At 42.9% G+C, this 20399-nt stretch overlaps 1 protein-coding gene across 1 annotated transcript in view; it reads right to left on the minus strand.

Moving 5' to 3' along the window:
- DCLK3 (doublecortin like kinase 3) overlaps window positions 1-20399 on the minus strand; it is a 60604-nt gene that overhangs the window by 17705 nt on the left and 22500 nt on the right. Inside the window, exon 2 of the mRNA XM_066585458.1 lies at window positions 9829-11576. Coding sequence (XP_066441555.1) covers window positions 9829-11576 — 1748 coding nt within the window. The remainder of the gene's footprint in view (window positions 1-9828; window positions 11577-20399) is intronic.

The raw sequence follows: 20399 nt of genomic DNA on the forward strand, positions 1-20399 counted from the left end.
TGTCCTGTAGTTTCCGATAGTATCAATTTGGAATACATACGACTTTTTGATCGCTTTTTATTGCGTTTTTTCTGGGAGACAGGGTAACTAAAAAAATGCTTTTCTGGTGTTCTTTATTTTTTTTTTCGGACGACGTTCACCGTGCAGGAAAAATAATGCACTACTTTGATAGATCGGACTTTTACAGACGCGGCAATATCAAATACATATTTTTATTTTATGATTTAGACTTTTTAATAATAGATATGGCAAAAGGGGGGTGATTTAAACTTTTATAACTTTTTTTTTTTTTTTGATCTTTTTTTTACTTTACTTTGAAGTCCCCCTGGGGGACTTTAACATGCGATGCTTTGATCGCTCCTGCAGTATGACGTAATGCTATAGCATTACGTCATACTGCTTTTTTACAGGCAGTCTTTCAAGCCACCCTGTGTGGATGGCTTGATAGGCAGTCTGCTAAGGCAGCCCTGGGGCCATTCATTAGGCCCCTGGCTGCCATGACACCTGCACGGCTCCCCCGATCTCACCGCGGGGGGGCCGTGCGGGACCCCCAAACAGCGTTCGGGGGATTTAAATGCCGCTGTCAGAATTGATAGCGGCATTTAAAGGGTTAACAGCCGCGATCGGCCGAACGGCCAAGCGCGGCTTTTGCCCGCGGGTGTCAGCTGTAATAAACAGCTGATGCCCGCGCTGTATGGAGGGAGATAGCGCCGCTACCTCTCTCCATACACGTCCTGCAGCTGCAGGACGTACAAACACTATGGCCCGGTCGTTAAGGGGTTAAAGTGGTGGAACCATAAAAGGTAAAAAGTGTACTCACTTTTTGTGAGAGGGGAGGGGTGGCACATTCTGCAGAGGGACATTGGTACATGCAGTCTTAGGAGAATCTAATGCTCCTCTATGTGTATACATATTTTATTCCTCGGTTCCTCTGAAGTAACCATGATTTCATGAAAATTCTCAGTGCGAACAACAGGTAAACACCGATACCAAATTAACTGGGGCGAAGCCGGTTATATCAGTTAGTCACCCTATAAACATCTTTGCGCTCTATAGGAGTTTGTGTACTTTAGCGTTGCATAATAAATCAGCAGAAGATCTCTTAATGCAACAGTGTTCAAAATATCACCTGCAACATAAATTGTACTTTTCATCACTCTGCGTCTCTCGCTGGCAACCACATCTCCAGTCACTCTCTCTTCTTGGTAGCAGTAAGGCCGCCTGCAGACGGGCGGGTCGGATCCGGCGGCGAGGATTCTCGCCGCGGGACCAGACCCGAGCGCCTGCAGGGAGGAGCGCGTACTCACTTGCGCCCAGCGGCCTCGGCTCTTTCATGTGCCGGCTGCGCAGACCGGAGCCGCCGGCCGAGTGAGTGACGTTTCTGTGCGAGGCTCTGCGAGCCCCGCACAGAAATAGGACATGCCGCGGTTTGTTTGCCGCGCGACATTTCGCGCGGCCAAACCGCGGCCGTCTGCATAGGAGTGCGTATTGTAATGCACTCCTATGCAGGCTTTTAGTGGCGGAAATCCCGCGGGAAATCCCGCCGCGGGATTTCCGCCTGTCTGCAGGCGGTCTAAGACTCATGAATTCTTCACATTACTTTCTGACATCTCTTGATCTGTAGCATAACCGTACATAACCACACACAGAACGTTCAACCACATTGTAGATATTTCTATATACAGAGGTCGTCACACATTAAAGGGCAGGTCAATTCCCACATCACATTTCTCAAATCCATATTACTGCTCTGTGCCTCGCTGTGCCATTACATATACTTTGTCATGGACACATGATATACCTTAGACATCAGCATAACATTTTACATAACAGTCATAAACCCATTAACCCTTGCAAGGCCTTGCTCTATCCCAAACTAAGGCACCATAACTATATTGCGCTAATGATATCACAATCCTGTGACGCCATCCTGGCCAGGGATTTAAGTTTTTCGCAGTGCCAGGGAATGCAGCACATTCACGCTTAAACAAAACCTGTTTAGCTAGTCCACTCTGGCTTTGCTCTTCATCTGCTCTGTCTTCAGGTCGTAGGCCTTTGAAAGTTGTTGTAGCACATCTTAAGCACTGCCATCGCAGTGTCCAGCACTCTGGGGAGGGGGATTCCCTTCTCCTCCCACATACTGCAGGACGCTTCACTCCAGGAATCTCGCTACTTCTCTATTACCAGACCCCTCAGGTCCCCAGGGCCTCTTCTGTGGTCTCTCTCTCTTTGGGCAGCTCCCCTGCATAGGCAAGTTCCCCATTGTGCTGCCCTTCTCAATGGCCACCGCCACTTTACACTAGGCTGCTGTGTGACCCCTGATTCTGCATGCTGCTCTCTCCTGCTGCTGTGACGCAACTTACTTTACTTACATGGTACCGTCTGCACCGAGGATCTTCTACCACATTCTGTGGAGGTGGGCGGAGCTTACACAGGGCCTAGCCCCATTCACTTCCCTGCTGGGGGCCAAGTCTTCTGGCGGTGATGCGCTAGCTGCATCACCGCCTTGTCATCCTGGGGCCAGAGCTGCCTCCAGCAACCTCTATGAGGCCACAACAAAATGGTGCCCAAAGCACATATCAACACTAACTCTCTGCTGCTGCTCTCTAGCTGGGGAGCGGAATATTCAAACTAGCTTTGCGTGCCTGTACTTTCCCCGGCCGTGGCACTGCGCCAGCAGAAGAGAACACACAATGTTTTACTGCTGGACTCCCTGTCCCAATTCCTGGCCACATCTTTGACTGGGAGGGGATAGGGCTTATCATTGCAGCCATCAGCCATTCTCTATAAGGAGGAACACAGTAGCATTACCCCCCTTACACACAGATCATCACTTTACAATGGGCTATGTCCCCATTAGAGCTCACAATCTACACTCCCCTATTAGTATGTTTTTGGAGTGTGGGAAGATGTTGCCCTTGGTCAGATGTGAACCCAGGACCCCAGCACTGTGTGCTACCAAATGTGAGCCCTTTTGGCATAGGTTTCCATGCGCTGACATACGTTCTTATGACTTTTCAGTACAGAGGCGTCCAGTAAATACATAGTAACATAGTATGTTAGGCTGAAAGAAGAGAATGTCTATCTTGTTCAGCCTGTTTCCACCCCCTCCTTCCACCCCAGAGGAAGGCAAAAAAAAATCCAATGAGGCAGAAGCCAATTCATCCCTTTTGGGGGGGAAAAAGTCCTTCCCAACTCCATAATGGAATAATCCCTGGATGAATGTTTGAAAGTTCCTATCTGACTCTAAGACCCGGATCAACAACCACGCTGGTTATTTAATGTCTATATCCAGTAATATCATAGTGCTCTAGAAATGCATCTAGTCCCCTCTAAAACTCCTCTATCAATTTTGCCATTGCCATGTCCTCAGGCGTTCCACAGTCTCACTGCTCTTACAGTAAAGAACCCTTCTCTAAGTTGGTGATGAAACCTTTGTTCCTCTAGACGAAGAGGATGCCCTTTTGTTACTGTCGCAGTCCTGGGTATAAGCAGATCATGGTAAAGATCCTTGCATTGTCCTCTCATGTATTTATACATAACAAGCTGATATACCCGACTTCGCCCGAGTTAATTTGGTACTGGTGTTTATCTGGTGTTCACATGGAAAATCTTATGAAGTCGTGGTTACTTTAGAGATACCAAGGAAAAAATATGTTCACCAGATAGAAGAGAGATTTATCTCAGACTGTATGTAAAAATTTCCCTCCACAGAATATCCACTTCTCACACTCTCCTCATTTTTACCCTGAAAGGTAACTCCCCTTTGTATTCAAATTTCCTACCCAGACTGAAGGTTGCAGGCCCTTGTTATACTTAAAGGCATACTCCATCCCAGCAGTCCATGTCCACTTCCTTTTGTACTTTACAGCCTTTCAATACATACGACAGTCAGTTTTATTCCTGTCAGTATGTACTCACATTTCTAAATACGTTTCCAATATTTAGTACGCAAAGAATGGTCATGGCAAATTTCCCATTTGTGCGGCAAAAATTTGTGTAATTATTTGTTGCATCGGGAAGTGAGAGAATTAGATTACGTACATAAAATTTGGACGCTAATTCTTTTGTTCTTAGAATTGAATAATCGAGTTGGGACCCATTAACTTTTCCTATATATGACATAATCAATGCTCATGCCAAATTTCAAGTTTCTATGACATCGGGAAGTGAGAGAATTAAGATTACGTACATAAAATTTCGTAGCTAATTCTTTTGCGCTTAGAATTGAATAATCGAGTTGGGACCCATTAACTTTTCCTATTTATGACACAGTTAATGCTCGTGCCAAATTTTAAGTTTTTATGACATCAGGAAGTGAAAGAATTATATTACGTACGTAAAATTTAGACGCTAATTTTTTTGTGCTTAGAATTCAATAATCGAGTTGGAACCCATTAACTTTTCCTATTTATGACATAATCAATGTCTGTGCCAAATTTCAAGTTTCTATGACATGGGGAAGTGAGAGAATTAGATTACGTACGTAAAATTTGGACGCTAATTATTTTGCGCTCAGAATTGAATAATCAGGTTGGGACCCATTACATTTTCTTATTTATGACATAATCAATGCTCACGCCAAATTTTAAGTTTTTATGACATCAGGAAGTGAAAGAATTAGATTACGTACGTAAAATTTGGACGGTAATTCTCTTGCGCTTAGAATTGAATAATCGAGTTGGGACCCATTAACTTTCCCTATTTATGACATAATCAATGCTCGTGCCAAATTTGCTATGGGCAACAGTTTTCAATCCTCTTAGGGATGAGGTAAAATGAAACCTATGCTGTGTGCTGTGATTGGTTGCTATGGGCAACAGTTTTCAATCCTCAGCACTGAGATAAAATGAAAGCTGCTCTGTGATTGGTTTCAATGGGCAACAGTATTTAATCCTCTTAGTGCTGAGGTAAAATGAAAGCTGCTCTGTGATTGGTTGCTATGGGTACCAAAAACTGTTTTTTACTGTTTGTTGATTTGCTGTTAGACAGTTTTGATAAATACTGTGCCATTGTTCATAAATTTGCTCCATGTATTCCTGTCATGGCAAATTTCACATTTGTGCGGTAAAAATTTGTGTAATTATTTGTTGCATCAGAAAGTGAGAGATTTAGATTACGTACATAAAATTTGGACGCTAATTATTTTGCATTTAGGATTGAATAATCGAGTTGGGACAGCAAAAGAATTAGGGTCTAAATTTTACGTACGGAATCTAATTCTCTCACTTCCCGATGTCATACAAACTTGAAATTTGGCACGAGCATTAATTATGTCATAAATAGGAAAAGCTAATTCGATTATTTAATTCTATGCGCAAAAGAATTAGCGTCCAAATTTGACATATGTAATCTAATTCTCTCACTTCCCGATGTCATAAAAACTTGAAATTTGGCACGCGCATTGATTATCTCATAAATAGGAAAAGTTAATGGGTCCCAACTAGATTATTCAATCCCAAGCGCAAAAGAATTAGCGTCCAAATGTGACGTACGTAATCTAATTCTCTCTTTTCCTGATGTCATAAAAGCTTGAAATTTGGTACGAGCATTGATTATGTCATAAATAGGAAAAGTTAATGGGTCCCAACTCGATTATTTAATTCTATGCACACAATAATTAGCTTCGAAATTTTACATATGTAATCTAATTCTCTCACTTCCCGATGTCATAAAAACTTGAAATTTGGCACGCGCATTGATTATGTCATAAATAGGAAAAGTTAATGGGTCCCAACTCGATTATTTAATTCTAAGCGCAAAAGAATTAGCATCCAAATTTGACGTACGTAATCTAATTTTCTCTTTTCCTGATGTCATAAAAGCTTGAAATTTGGTACGAGCATTGATTATGTCACAAATAGGAAAAGCTAATGGGTCCCAACTCGATTATTCAATTCTAAGCGCAAAAGAATTAGCGTCCAAATTTTAGATACGTAATCTAATTCTCTCTTTTCCTGATGTCATAAAAGCTTGAAATTCGGCACGAGCATTGATTATGTCATAAATAGGAAAAGTTAATGGGTCCCAACTCGATTATTCAATTCTAAGCTCAAAAAAATTTGTGTCCAAATTTTATGTACATAATCTAATTCTCTCACTTCCCGTTGCAACACATAATTACACAAATTTTTACCGCACAAATGTGAAATTTGCCATGACCATTCGTTGCATACTAAATATTGGAAATTTAAAGGGTTGCAACTTGATTTTTCAATCCTATGCATAGAAGTAAGTGACCCCCTATGTAATGTAACTAATAACACACATCTGTACTGCACAAACGTGAAATTTGGTATGACCATTCCTTTGTTATGTAACTAATAACATATCTTTATCCCACAATATATGAGACAAAATGCATTTAGAAATATGAATATATACTGACAGGAATAAAACTGACTGTCGTATGTATTGAAAGGCTGTAAAGTACAAAAGAAAGTGGACATGGATTGCTGGGATGGAGTATGCCTTTAAGTATAACAAGGGGCTGCAACCTTCAGTCTGGGTAGGAAATTTGAATACAAAGGGGCGTTACCTTTCAGGGTAAAAATGAGGAGAGTGTGTGAGGTGGACATTCTGTGTAGTGGCATTTTCACATACTGTCTGAGATAAATCTCTGTCCTATCTGCCTATACACTGAGAGGAATCTATCTGATCTGTGTGTTATGAGCAGCATGTGGGAGGTGGACATTCTGTGCAGTGGCATTTTCGCATACAGTCTGAGATAAATCTCTGTCCTATCTGCCTATACACTGAGAGGAATCTATCTGATCTGTGTGTTATGAGCATCGTGTGAGAGGTTGCACATTCTGTGGAGTGACATTTTCACATACAGTCTGAGATAAATCTCTCTCCTATCTGCCTATACACTGAGAGGAATCTATCTGATCTGTGTGTTATGAGCAGCGTGTGGGAGGTGGCACATTCTGTGGGGTGACATTTTCACATACAGTCTGAGATAAATCTCTCTCCTATCTGCCTAAACACTGAGAGGAATCTATCTGATCTGTGTGTTATGAGCAGCGTGTGAGAGGTGGCACATTCTGTGGGGTGACATTTTCACATACAGTCTGAGATAAATTTCTGTCCTACCTGGCTATACACTGAGAGGAATCTATCTGATCTGTGTGTTATGAGCAGCGTGTGAAAGGTAGCACATTCTGTGGAGTGACATTTTCACATACAGTCTGAGATAAATGTCACTCCTATCTGCCTATACACTGAGAGGAATTTATCTGATCTGTGTGTAATGAGCAGCGTGTGAGAGGTGGCACATTCTGTGGAGGGAAATTTTTTGAGATAAATCTCTCTTCTATCTGGTGAACATATTTTTTTCCTCGGTATCTCTAAAGCAACCACGACTTCATAAGACTTTCCGTGTGAACACCAGATAAACACCAGTACCAAATTAACTCAGCCGAAGCCGGCCGGGTATATCAGCTAGTTTTATATATCAATTGGTTTCTGCTTAATCGTCTTTTTTTCCAGGGTGAATAATCTCAATTTTGATAGCCTCTCTCGGTATTTCAGTTCTGTCATTCTGTTTATTAGTTTAGTTGCCCTTCTTTAAGCCATCTCAAGCACCACAACATCCAGAGCTGTACACAGTATTACCTGTGGGGCCTGACTAGTGCCTTATATAGTGGAAGAATAATGTTCTCATCCCTTACCCCTAAGCCTCTTTTAATGCACCCCAAGACTTTGCAGCAGCTGACTGGCATTGATTGCTCCAGTTAAGTCTACAGGCAATTAGTACCCCAGGTCTTTTTCCATCTTACTTTTCCCTTTTCATTTGCCATTTTTATACCCAAGCCCCAGCTTATCTACATCCATTTGCAGCCATACATTGCCCTCCGTTTTATTAATTTTCTTGTATAATTTTGTATCATCTGCAATTATTGATATTTTACTGTGCAGTCCTTCTATCAGGTCATTGATAAATATATTGAACAAAATGGGGCCTAATACTGGCCCCTTTGGCACCCCAATAGCAACGGTGACCCATTCAGAGTACGAACCATTTATTACCACTCTCCGCTTTCTATCTCCGAGACAGTTCTTTACCCATATACACACATTTTCACCCAGATTGAGATGACTCATTTTTATATATCAACCTATTATGCGGAACAGTGTCAAATTCTTTAGAAAAATCCAGATACACAAGATCAAAAGACTCTCCCAGGTCCAGCCTAGAACTTACTTTGTTGTAGAAGCTGATCAAATTGGTCTGACAGGATTGACCCCTCATAAACCAATGCTGATGAGGAGTTATAACGTTGTTTTCCTTGAGGTATTTAAGGGTGACATCTCTCAGAAACCCCACGAATATTTTTCCAATTATTGCAGTGAGACTTACCGGCCTGTACTTACCAGGCTCTCCTCATGACCCATTTTTGTATATTAGAACTACATTGGCAATACACCAATCCAGTGGTACAACCCCGGTCTCAATAGAGTCCCTAAATATGATAAATAAAATTGTAAAAAGGTCCTGCACTCATAGGAGTAAAAGGCTGTTATCATCTGTAAATTTCAAGTCTTTGAACGTGAAGCCACTTACTCTAAAGGAGGGGGGTATGCAATCAATACACAGAAAACCCCTCCTAGTGATGGTGACCAGAGTTGATAATGCAAACACCAGATCCATGAAGGGTGAGGTTTGTTTTTTTTATATATATATTCCATATCCCCTCCTTTAAACTAAGTGGCTTATTACTTTATGTTCAAAGATTGGAAAGTTACAGATGAGAACAGTCGTTTGCTCTTATGAGCGTAGGACCCTTTGCTAATTTTGTTTATCTCTTTTATGTTCCAAAACTCCTTTGGAGTTTAAAGTGGATCTTCCTGCAGCTCTTCTTTTCCATGTGGATGCCATTTGGCATAAGAGGATTGGACCTAACACACTAGGACTATAGGTGTGGTACCTAGATCCCCAGTATTTGGGTGCAGGTGTCCACACCAGGTAAGTCCAACTTTAGCTTTTTTTGTACATTTATTAAAATCCTCTAAGGCGCTATCCTAATCTTTTATTAAATATAAGAAATAACGGTCTGTCTATTCCCTTAGAACCCTTGGGTGTATTCCATCTGGGCCCGATGATTTGTTGATTTTAATCTTTTTTAACTGGCTCTGCACTTTATTCTGAGTTAGGCAAGTAATATTTTGTGGGGGGTTCGTTTTACACACACACACATATATATATATATATATATATATATAAAGAGAGAGAGAGTTAAGATACTTATATGAACACATGAGCAGCAAATACTGTAAAGTGTAAAATGACGATAGCTTCCTGCAAAATAAAGCTTTCTTAACATCTGAGTTAGGCCGCATGCACATGGGTGGGTTGGATTCCGCATGTGGAATCCCGCAGATGAATCCAGCCCTGGCAGCAGTGTTTTCTGTGCTTAGCTGCTTTCTGGATTCCGCAGCAAAATCTGCCCATGTGCATGCACCCTTAGGGCCATCCATTTTCTTGTTCTTATATAGGGAGTGAAAAACAGAATGACAGCCAGGACACATGTATCATGATGTACATGAACAGCGCTAAACTGTAATGGGGCTCATCAGGCTTTTGGATTTGGTCTTGGTTCCAAATGAAGCCTCCATTGCGATTATGAACCCAGCCTAAGCTATACAAACTCCTCCAGCTTATAATTCTTCTTTTTACTATAGACAATTAGAGAATAGTCAAACATTCCCTATTTTTGTCGATTGTGCATCACTATGTGGTCTGCTCGCAATCTTGTGCCTATGGTTCATTCTATGAGTTCATATGTGTCTACGCCTTGTTCTCTCATGATAACATTAAGCACTTACCAGCAGATTTTCTGGCTTCAGGTCTCTATGAACGATATTTTTACTGTGAATATACACAAGAGCTTCACACAAGTCGGCCATCATAAGGGCAGCATCATGCTCCGTAAACTTAATACTTTCAGTGATTGCATCAAACAAGTCCCCTCCTTTTATATATTCCATTATCAAGTAAATCTCCGATTCAGTCTCAAAATCATCCAGAAGTTTCACAATATTAGGATGAGAGAGCAATTTTATAATTTGAACTTCGTTCTCAATAATATCTTCCTTCCCTACAAGCTTGGCTTTATCAATAATCTTCATGGCAAATTCTTGATTTGTTTTCCGAAGTCTACACTCCTTCACAACTGCAAAGTTTCCATCTCCAATGCTCCTGCCGATTTCATAATACTTGTCTATATCCGTCCTGTCCTTGATGTAATATTGGCTGATTTGGAAAATTCCCTCTTCTATACTTGGATGCCCGCTGAGAACCTTTTCTTCTGTTAGGTCAATTTTTGCCACAATTTCCCTTTCACTATTGAATTCATTGTCAGTGACTGTTTTATCCGAGTATATTAGGACATTCTCCTTTGCATCTTCCATAAAATCTTCTATTAGCCCTCTACTGTTTTTTTTTGGTGAACAGTCAGGATGATCCCCATTGCATTTCTTTCTTTCAATGTGATGTATGCTCTTTGCTTCTGTGTCATTCGTCTGTCTTTGAAATTTATAAGGAAGCCATTTTGAAATCAGGTTCAGATCCATGTTGCTGTCCAATTTTTCTTCTACTTCACTATAATTCATATCCAATTCCCTATTACTACTACAGCAAACTAAACACTTTGGTTTTGCATTCTCTGGTCTATGCTTACTTATTGGTTGCTTCCTACACCTTTCAATCAAAGACGTATCTTCTAGCATCTCATTATCAAAATCACAGTTCAATCTTTTCTTACATTCGTGTGCTTTACAGTGCTCACAATGTGTGGTATAATCCAAACTTGTGTTCAACAGTTTATTTGCTTTACTATGGCATATTTCAAGTTTTTTCATCACTCTAGGTAAGTGTTCTTGATCACTCTTAAATTTGTCATGTTTTTTTGTCCTTTTGGGTTCTTCAGTCCTAAGCTTGCCATCAGTTTTTTTAGCTGGTGTTGAAGATATTATATTCTGTAATTTGTGAGTTGTGTCTGTATATCCGCTATCAATATTTAACCCATTGTCGTTGATCTTGCATCTCAGTTTTTCATAATGATCCTTACACTGTTTAAACGACCTATCAGGGTAAAGTTCATTAAAAACAATTTCAATAGTCCTTAGGGTAAGCTGCTCCCTACCCAGTGCAATAAAAGCATCCTCCCCACGGAAGAAGTCAGACACACTGCGAATTTCCTTGCCTTTGAGGTTATAAAGTTTCCTTACTCGATCATTTTTCCATCTTGGGAGTCCAAGTCCTTCTGATATATCAGCAATAAGTTGTTCAAAGGTCTGGACCGATCTTCGGTTAAGTAGTAATGTGATTTTTTTCAGAGGATGACTTCCCGGTTTAACCACTGTCACAATTCTTGGTTTTAATGGGCTGTTTTCAGAATGTATTGTATGAAAAGCATTTTGAGAATGAAAATAGGGTGAAATATAGCTGTTTGTGCCTTGGAATGCTTTCCCAAATAATCTAGGACCAATAGGTGGACAAGTCACCTGGTGCCTCCTGTCTGTGGACCTGACGTGTAAGTTGTCATATAGATGACCATAAGGTCTTTGTTGCCCTGAAAAATAAAACAGATTATCAACAATATTACAATAATATGAAACAGATACAATAAATATCTGGAGATTATTATGCAGTAAATTACTGTCCAGTATCAACTAATATCCAATAAATTTGATGTTTTACAAACTTGTAAGAAATGACCAAAATCTGTTTGATGAAATAAAAAATACATTAATATTTCAGTATTTATTGAGCTTGTTTGTTGGACTGAAAGAGGCTTTTAGTCGTTATATTAGTTGTCTGGTTTCAAAATCACATTATTAAATTCCCTGTAATACATGGCAGCCCCCTATCAAGATACTCAACTATTAGGCAAATAACATTTGTCCTTCTAGAGGACTTGGCACCAGTGTTGCTCGTCTTGACCAGCCAGGCGGAAAAATCAACCCAATTTTCACCAACTGTTGGTGAAAATCTCAGCAAACTCAAAATTTCCCAAAATGCCTGCTACTGAGGTCAGTATGTAGCCAATCAGCAGCCAGGGCGCACTGATGATGTTACCAAATGTGTCCATCTTGTATATGGGCAGCAGTTTCACTGGAGGCCTGTATCACATGCCTTAGCCATAGGCACAGTGTAACCAGTGGCCATTTTGCAGACGAGGACAGGATAAAGAAACTGCATCACATTTATATGCATATATAACACGCAGTCTGTTGTTAGAGACAGATATTCCACTGAGGATATATTGCTGCTTGAGTAAAAGCTTGCATACCAGCAAAGAAATTAAATTTGTATCGAAGGGAACAGAGAAATAAATTGTATCACATATATATGCCTATATAAAATGTGGTCTGTTCTTATCGGGAGTTATATTCTGCAGAGAGTATATTTTTCCTGTGGTCACTTTATAAAGCAGCAAAGCAGACAGAAAAACTATGCTTTGGCATGGAGAATATAGCAGTTCTCTGTTTGTAGTCTCAGACATCATTCAAAGTCGCCAGTCCGGCCACTATGAATTATTTGCAGGCCTTACGAAGCTAGAAGTGGGATGAGCGGAATTAAATTACGCTGCGCAAAGCAAGAACATCTCAGATACAAGCTATACTATGTGGACTTCTGTTCTCACATATTGTTCCTAGTTAGTTATTGATGGTTTTGTAGTGAATAAAAAACCCCAGAAATCCCAAACAGGGAAACAGCAAATATACATAGTGCATGTCAGCAGCTTTAGACATTGTTCAAAGTTGCAAGTAAGGTCACAAAAAATTATTTGTAAGCTTACGCAGCTACCTGTGGTTTTCTCTAAACTACAAAAGTTAGCTGAAAAATTACATAAAACTACAATAGAAAGTAAATTAAAACCAAATTAAAAAGTAATTAAATAAATAGAAAACATGAAAAAAGCAAGAGTAAGGGGATGTGTCAGTGGTGGTGGAGTTGGTAGAGAATGGGAAAAGTTGGCACTTGAAGTGGCTCCTACTGAATCAACAGCTCCACGTTCTGCATGAGGCAAGGCAAGCCCACTGCCATTCCTTAGATGTAGTTCTGTAGCACAGAGAACATGTCGTAGAGTGGATGACACAGCATGCCTCAACTACCATCACCTCCTCTTCCTCCCAGTCGTAGGCACACAGTCTGCATCAGTCAGCCATTCCCCCTCTACTTCACCCCGTGCCAAATCCCCCGCACCCTCCGAAGCAGTCCATATTGATCAGAGCTATTTGACATTGAATACAACCATTTTTTTCCTTCAAAAAGGAAGATGGTGGTGGGTCAGTGTGGTCGATTAGCGCTCCACAGGCAATGTGTACTCGGGGGGTGCAGAAACAGTGGTGCCAACACCTGGTGCTCACTGTGATACAAAGTCCACTCAGGAGGAAAAGGGGGGGAAAGAGGTAAAGGAGGTAAAAGATGATGAGGTACTTGATCTAACATAAAAAGGCAGGAAGAGTCACCATAGCAGCTTGCAGGGGGAGGTAAGAGGCACACATTGTTAAGACAGGGAGTGGGGTGTTGCATAAAACAAAAGGGCCATACTATGTTGGCATTTTTTTGTTTTAAATGCAACCCTGTGATACAAGTGACCCCCTACATCATTGTACACTATTTTACAATTTTTGGGAGGAGCACAGTATTCTCCAGATGTGCTGTTGTATTTTTTGTAATTTGGAGGGCTTTGGCTTCATTAGAGATGTTCTGGAGGGCAAATTAGTGAACCCAATTTGTACTCCCAATGACTTTAATGGGAGTTGGAATTGGCCATTCCGATTCATGATGATTTTGATTAAATTGTCTCGAAACAGAGATAAACAGATAATTCCACTAATCGCTCATCACTTCTTGTCACAACCCATGCATCACACATACAGCCAACTGATTTCAGTGGGTAATGGGTAGTGTTTCATTCCCCATGCACTTGCCACCCAGTTCCTTAACAGGTTACAGCTTACACCTAGAGTCCATTTAGTAGGACACCCTGTATGCGTATATTTACATTTGTAGATATGCTACGGATTTTCCATCTGGACTTTGTGGGTGAAAAATCTGCAGCACATTATACTGGCAACAAAGTTGGTAAGATTTTACCAAATCTCCTTCAAACACAGAGAAAAAATCAGCAGCATGTCAACTTGTGCTAAAGTTTGTCACTGTGGATTTCATCCCCTCCAATGGGTGGAATGGAATGCTGTTGAATTCACAGCAAAATCTGTAAAATATTTTTTATGCCCCACGTGGACATAACCTAATAGATTATTATCTGCCAACCCTTTAATAATATGGGTTGCCTAGAATGGACAACCTATAAATAAACAATAGATATCCTTATGCTTTTATGATTTAAATAGAGCCAGATTGTGGGAACATTAAACGGAGCAATCAATTTAAGTTCATTGTATCATTATTATGGGCAAATGTGCATTGTGCAATATATGTTTTAGAGATGAGCGAACGTACTCGGTAAGGGCGATTTCGCAATCGAGCACCGCGATTTTCGAGTACTTCACTACTCGGGTGAAAAGTACTCGGGTGTGCTGTGGGGCGGGGGGTTGCAGAGGGGAGTGGGGGGTAGCAGCGGGGAACAGGGGGGAGCCCTCTCTCTCTCCCTCTCCCCCCCACTCCCCGCTGCAACCCCCCGCTCACCCACAGCGCACCCGAGTACTTTTCACCCGAGTAGTGAAGTACTCGAAAATCGCGGTGCTCGATTGCGAAATCGCCCTTACCGAGCACGTTTGCTCATCTCTAATATGTTTCTAAAAAAAGTGACATAAAAATTAGTCATGTTGTGGAAATAGAGTTGCAGTCCATTTTCTACATTTTCTAAGAGCAAAGCACAAAGTGCATTAACCCCTTGAGCGGCACGCCCGGAAATTTTCCGGGCGGAGCTCCACTGCCCATAGCAATATAGCCTGGATGATTTCAGGGCTATGTTTCTCTATGGGACCTGCAGAGCATAATGCCATAAGCTCTGGCATTGTGCTCTGCCTACACAGACCCACACAGAGCAGTGCAGGACTTTGAAAAAAGAAGCAGGGAGATATTTCCGATCTGCTGGCAACCTCCCGCTTCTGTTAGGGGAGAGCTGGGCACCAGCTCTTACACAGCAGAGAATGGAGAAAACCTCCGATCTCTGCTGTGTTAACCCTTTACATGCTGCAGTCTATGCGACTGCAGCATGTAAAGGGCTGTCACCATCCGACCCCTGGAATGTGATCAGGGGTTCCTGATGGGTCTCTGTGGAAGTCCCTCAAAGGGACAAAAAAGTTTTAAAAGTTTTAAAAAAGTTAAAAAATCATTAAAAAGATAAAAATAAAAACAGTCTTTTCCATTTACTTTGTAAAAAATAAAAAACTAAATTACACATGTGGTATCCCTGCATCGTAATGACCCAGAGAAGGAAGGAAGTTAGTACATTATTTAACCCCTTAATGACGCGGCCCCCCTTTTTTTCCGTTGGCTTTTTTTCCTCCCCCTGTTTAAAAAATCATAACTCCTTTATTTATCCATCGACGTCGCTGTATGAAGGCTTGTTTTTTGCGGGACGAGTTGCATTTTTCAATGGTGCTATTTAATGTACCATATAATGTACTGAAAAACTTTTACAAAATTCTAAGTGGAGTAAAATGAAAAAGAAAATCACATTCCACACTCTTTCAGTGCGTCTTGCTTTTACGGCGCACCAAAAATTACATGCTAACTTTATTCTATGGGTCAGTATGATTACTATGATACCAATCTTGTGTAGGTTTTTTTGCTGTAGTACTTGTATTTTTTTTCAAACACATTTAATTTTTTTCAATTTTCTGCTGCATTTTCTGCACGCAATAACTATTTTATTTTTCCATCAGCATAGTTTAGCAAGGGCTAATTTTTTGCAGGATGTCCTGTAGTTTACGTTAGTGCTAATTTGAAATACATACGACTTTTCGATCGCTCTTTATCGCATTTTCTCTGGGAGACAGGGTGACTGAAAATGTGCATTTCTGGCGTTCTTTATTTTTTTTCAGACTACGTTCACCGTGTGGGGTAAATAATGCACTACCAAACACTGGCGTAACTATAGAGGATGCAGGGGATGCGGTTGCACCCGGGCCCTGGAGCCTTAGGGGGCCCATATGGCCTCTCTTTTCCATATAGGGAGTCCAGTACTATGAATAAAGCATTATAGTTGGGGGCCCCGTTCCAGGTTTTGCATTGGGGCCCAGTAGCTTCAAGTTACGCCTCTGATACCAAATATGTATTTTTCTTTTATGATTTAGAATTTTTTATTATAGATATGGCAAAAGGAGGGCGATTTAAACTTTTATTACTTTTTTTTAAACTGTGAAAAAGTCGCGAAAAAGAAAAAAATTATTTCAATTTGGTATTTGCATAATCATACTGGCCTGTAGAATTACTTTGATATATTATTTATACTGCTCAGAGAATGCAGTGAAAAATAAAAATAAAAAACATGCCAGAAATACAGATTTTGTTAATCTTGCCACTAGGAAAAATGGAATAAAAAGTGATCAAAATTTTACATGTTCCTAAAAATTAGATAAATAAAGACTAAAGTTCATCCCGCAAAAAACAAGGCCTTCTAGAGCTCTGGCAATGGAAAAATAAAATTAATACGGCTCTTGGAATGTGGCGACACAAAAGCAAACCTTTAAGAAAAAAAAATGTTTGAAATGTACAAAACTAGCAAAACATAAAAAACTGTATAAACTTGGTATTGCCGGAATCGTGTTGACACAGAGAATAATGTTATCACATCCAAAATGATGCCATCAAAAAGTACAACTTGTCCCACAAAAAAACAAGCCTTCGTATGTCTGTGTCAATGGAGAAAATGAAAAGGTTATGGCTCTTGGAACGCGACTGCAAAATGAGTTAAAATTAAATGATTAGATCATTTAAAAAACCTGCCCTGGTGGGCATGACAGGGTGGTAAGAAACCCGCCACTCAAGGGGTTAAACTGCCCCTGAAACCTTTTGGAGGTTGGTCAGTGGATGCAGCTTAAAGGGGTTGTCTCGCGGCAAGCATGAAAATTTTACATTATACCATTCCGCCTGTCACCCCCCTGGCATAAAATAGCAAATTAAAGCGGTTTTTAAACCGCTTGCTACTCACCGATCCGACGAAATCAGGAGTTTAAAAAATCTTCTCCCTAAGATGGCCGCCAGATTCCCAGGGATGCACTGCGGTTTTCTCCCATGGTGCACCGCGGGTCTTCTCCCATGGTGCACCATGGGCTCTGTGCGTTCCATTGCCGATTCCAGCCTCCTGATTGGCTGGAATCGGCACACGTGATGGGGCAGAGCTACGATGACGATGCGGTGACCAGCTCTCCGGCACGAGCGGCCCCATTCACCAGGCAGAACACCGCACAGCGCAAGCGCGTCTAAAAAAGCAAGAAGCCAGCGAAATTAGATGGAGCCATGGAGACGGGGACGCTAGCAACGGAGCAGGTAAGTGAATAACTTCTGTATGGCTCATATTTAATGAACGATGTATATTACAAAGTGCATTAATATGGCCATACAGAAGTGTATAACCCCACTTGCTGCCGCGAGACAACCCCTTTAAGCCCACTAGTTGTTCTTTGCAAGATTTTTTCCCTGGGACATTAAAGAGTGCATTCAGTTCAGTTCTCATCGCTAGGTGTCTAGGAGGAGACCCCACCAACAGATAGAAAATTCTCTCTTAGGGCTCAGTCACACGGGCGTTTTTACGCGTGTACATACGCGCATAAAAACGTTCATACTGCATTCGTCAAAAAAAAATTTGCACCTACAAAAGATAGAACATATGGGTGGCAATGGACATGGTCACGCGTTTTTTTTACGCGCGTAAAAACGCCCGTGTGACTGAGCCCTTAGGCTGCCATCATACTTGTGAGAAAATCATACGTTTTTGAGCGACGTGAGAGTGAGTGAAAATGCATGATTTAGAAACCAATGATTTTCAATGGTTTCATTCCCATTTGCAATGATTTTACTCATGCGATGTGGAGTGGAAAAAAGAAATCACAACCATCTCCTATCTTTCTGCGTTTTGTAAATTTTTTTTATCTCCCATGTTTCCCTATAGAGCTTCCTTTTTATCGCATCTTAATGCACGAACTTGTGATTTTCATATGATGTAATGCGTTTTTAACATTAGAAACTCCTATTGACTTTTGCACAATGAAATCGCAGGGTGGCAGCGATGTGATGCAAGATTATTCTCAAGAAAAGGCCTCACTGACGCCCAAAAAACACATGAACACAATTGAGGAACTGCCGGAGCCGAAAAACCCAGGGTGTAGGCGGGAGGCAGGCATGACGGGGTTAACGGGGAGTGAAAGGGTTAATTGTAGAAAGCTGGGAGTAAGAGAAGGAGGGGTGAGTGGGGAGAGAAAAGAGCGGCAAGAAAGAGGAAGGGGAGGGGTTAAAATTCAAAGAGGAGCAGTTGGAGCCGAGACGTGGAAGAGTGAAGAAGCAAGAAGAACAGCGACGACCAGACCAAGAGGGAAGAAAAAGGTAAAAAGGTGAAGAGGGAAGACCGGGAAGGGAAGACCAGGAAGAAAAGGAGAAGAGGGAAGACTAGGAAGGGAGAAGAGGGAAGACCAAGAAAGGTGAAGAGGGAAGACCAAGAAAGGTGAAGAGGGAAGACCAAGAAAGGTGAAGAGGGAAGACCAAGAAAGGTGAAGAGAGAAGACCAGGAGCCGGGAAGAGGCAGCGGGAAGTGAGAAGAGAAGCCATAGAAGAGGAGCGGAGCATCGGCGGGGAGAGAAGAAAGGCAGCGGGGCGAAGACTGTAGAAGAGAGTCCCGACGTCCACTTACCGGGTGAAGAAATGGTAGAGATGCTGAGGAGGATCCGGGCTGAAGCGGAGGAGAGGGACCTCACCTGGCTGGTGAGGCTGATTGATGGACCCGCGGGAGAGGCTGCGCCGGCCCCGGCTGCAGCTCCGATGTCTCCAATGCCGGAGGAAAGCGGGAGAAGACCCCCCCCCCCCCCCCCCCGCCCCACCACGAGATGTTCCTCCTGCAACCCCTACGGGCAGGGGAAGAAGGCCGGGGGGGGCGGCTGCACGCCGGAACATCAGAGCAGCTCCGGATGTAAGGGAGCAGGAGAGGGCGACTGAGCAGCAAACAGCGGCAGCATCGGAGAGGAGGCAGGGAGCGGGGGGAGGTGCACCCGGACATGTGCCGGTCGGGGCACCCACCAGACGCAGCAACAGGCCAGACCATGGGGGCAGCAGACAGCGCCCCATCAGGCAACAGCAGGCCGAAGATGGGGGCAGCAGGCAGCGCCCCAGCACTACAGAGGCGGCCAAGCGCGCATCGGCGCCACGAAAAGCGGCTGGGACCAGAACCGAGCGGTTTCAGCCAGGAGGAGAGCTACCAGCAGCAAGGATCGACGACCCGGAGGACGATGAGAGTCAGCAGCAGGACGTGGGAGCAGCGGCTGGTGGGTACACAGCCCCCTCGCAGCCAGGTGAGAGATCTATGTCGGTATTGTCCAATGCGTTCAGCCATGTGGCGCGTACGGGAGTTAGGTCAGGAGCGCAAGCAGGCGGTGGCGCAGCGACGCTTAACGTGCCGGGCGGGGGCGATATGGGAGCGTTGCTGGGTGTGTTGTGTGGGTTACTTATGCGTCAGGGAGGGGAGGGAGTAGGGCAAGCCACGCCGCCTGTGGCGGCGGACATTGCGCCGTGTAGAGCGTCATCCAGTGTCACGAGCGGCCCAAGCGGGAGCTCGTCTGGGGGGACTGGGGGTGAACAGGCGGTGTGGGGAGCCATAGAACAGCCCTCCCCTTCAGTGGTGTCAGCATGGAGCTCGGACATAGGCTCGCAGGGGGACAGGAGACAGGCAGCAAGCGGGGGTGCGGGCGTTAACCAGTCAGTAACGGTAGCGGTGCAGACGGAAAAAGATGGGGACGGGGTTAGATTGGATGATAGAGCCAGGGGGGAGGTGTACGTCTGCTTCGAGGGCCCCCTGGGGGCCCATCTGAAGAAAGAAGTTAGAGAGAAAATATGGAGGGACGAATATGTCGAAATATTCTCCCTCCTCCCCTTGGAGAAATTTAACCTTGACAAGGGGAAGAGAACCGAATTCAAAAAGGAGGAAGAGGAGAAACGGAGGTGGCGTCTGATCCCACAGACGTTCACTAACTGGCTCCAAGCGTTCGCCATTCTGGCAAGCGTGATTGGGGAAAAAGCGCTGGAAAATTGTTCCGGCCTTTTTTGCTACCTAGACTCGATTGGCGAAGCCTATCGGGTTTACGGTGGACAGACCTGGCTGCGATACGACGAGCAGTTCAGGCAACGTAAGGCGGTGCGTCCCTCCATTCGGTGGGACCAAAAAGATATCGGGCTGTGGCTGAGGGTGATGGCCCCGGCACGGCTA

The sequence above is a fragment of the Eleutherodactylus coqui genome, chromosome 12, assembly GCF_035609145.1.
Source record: "Eleutherodactylus coqui strain aEleCoq1 chromosome 12, aEleCoq1.hap1, whole genome shotgun sequence".
Taxonomy (NCBI): domain Eukaryota; kingdom Metazoa; phylum Chordata; class Amphibia; order Anura; family Eleutherodactylidae; genus Eleutherodactylus; species Eleutherodactylus coqui.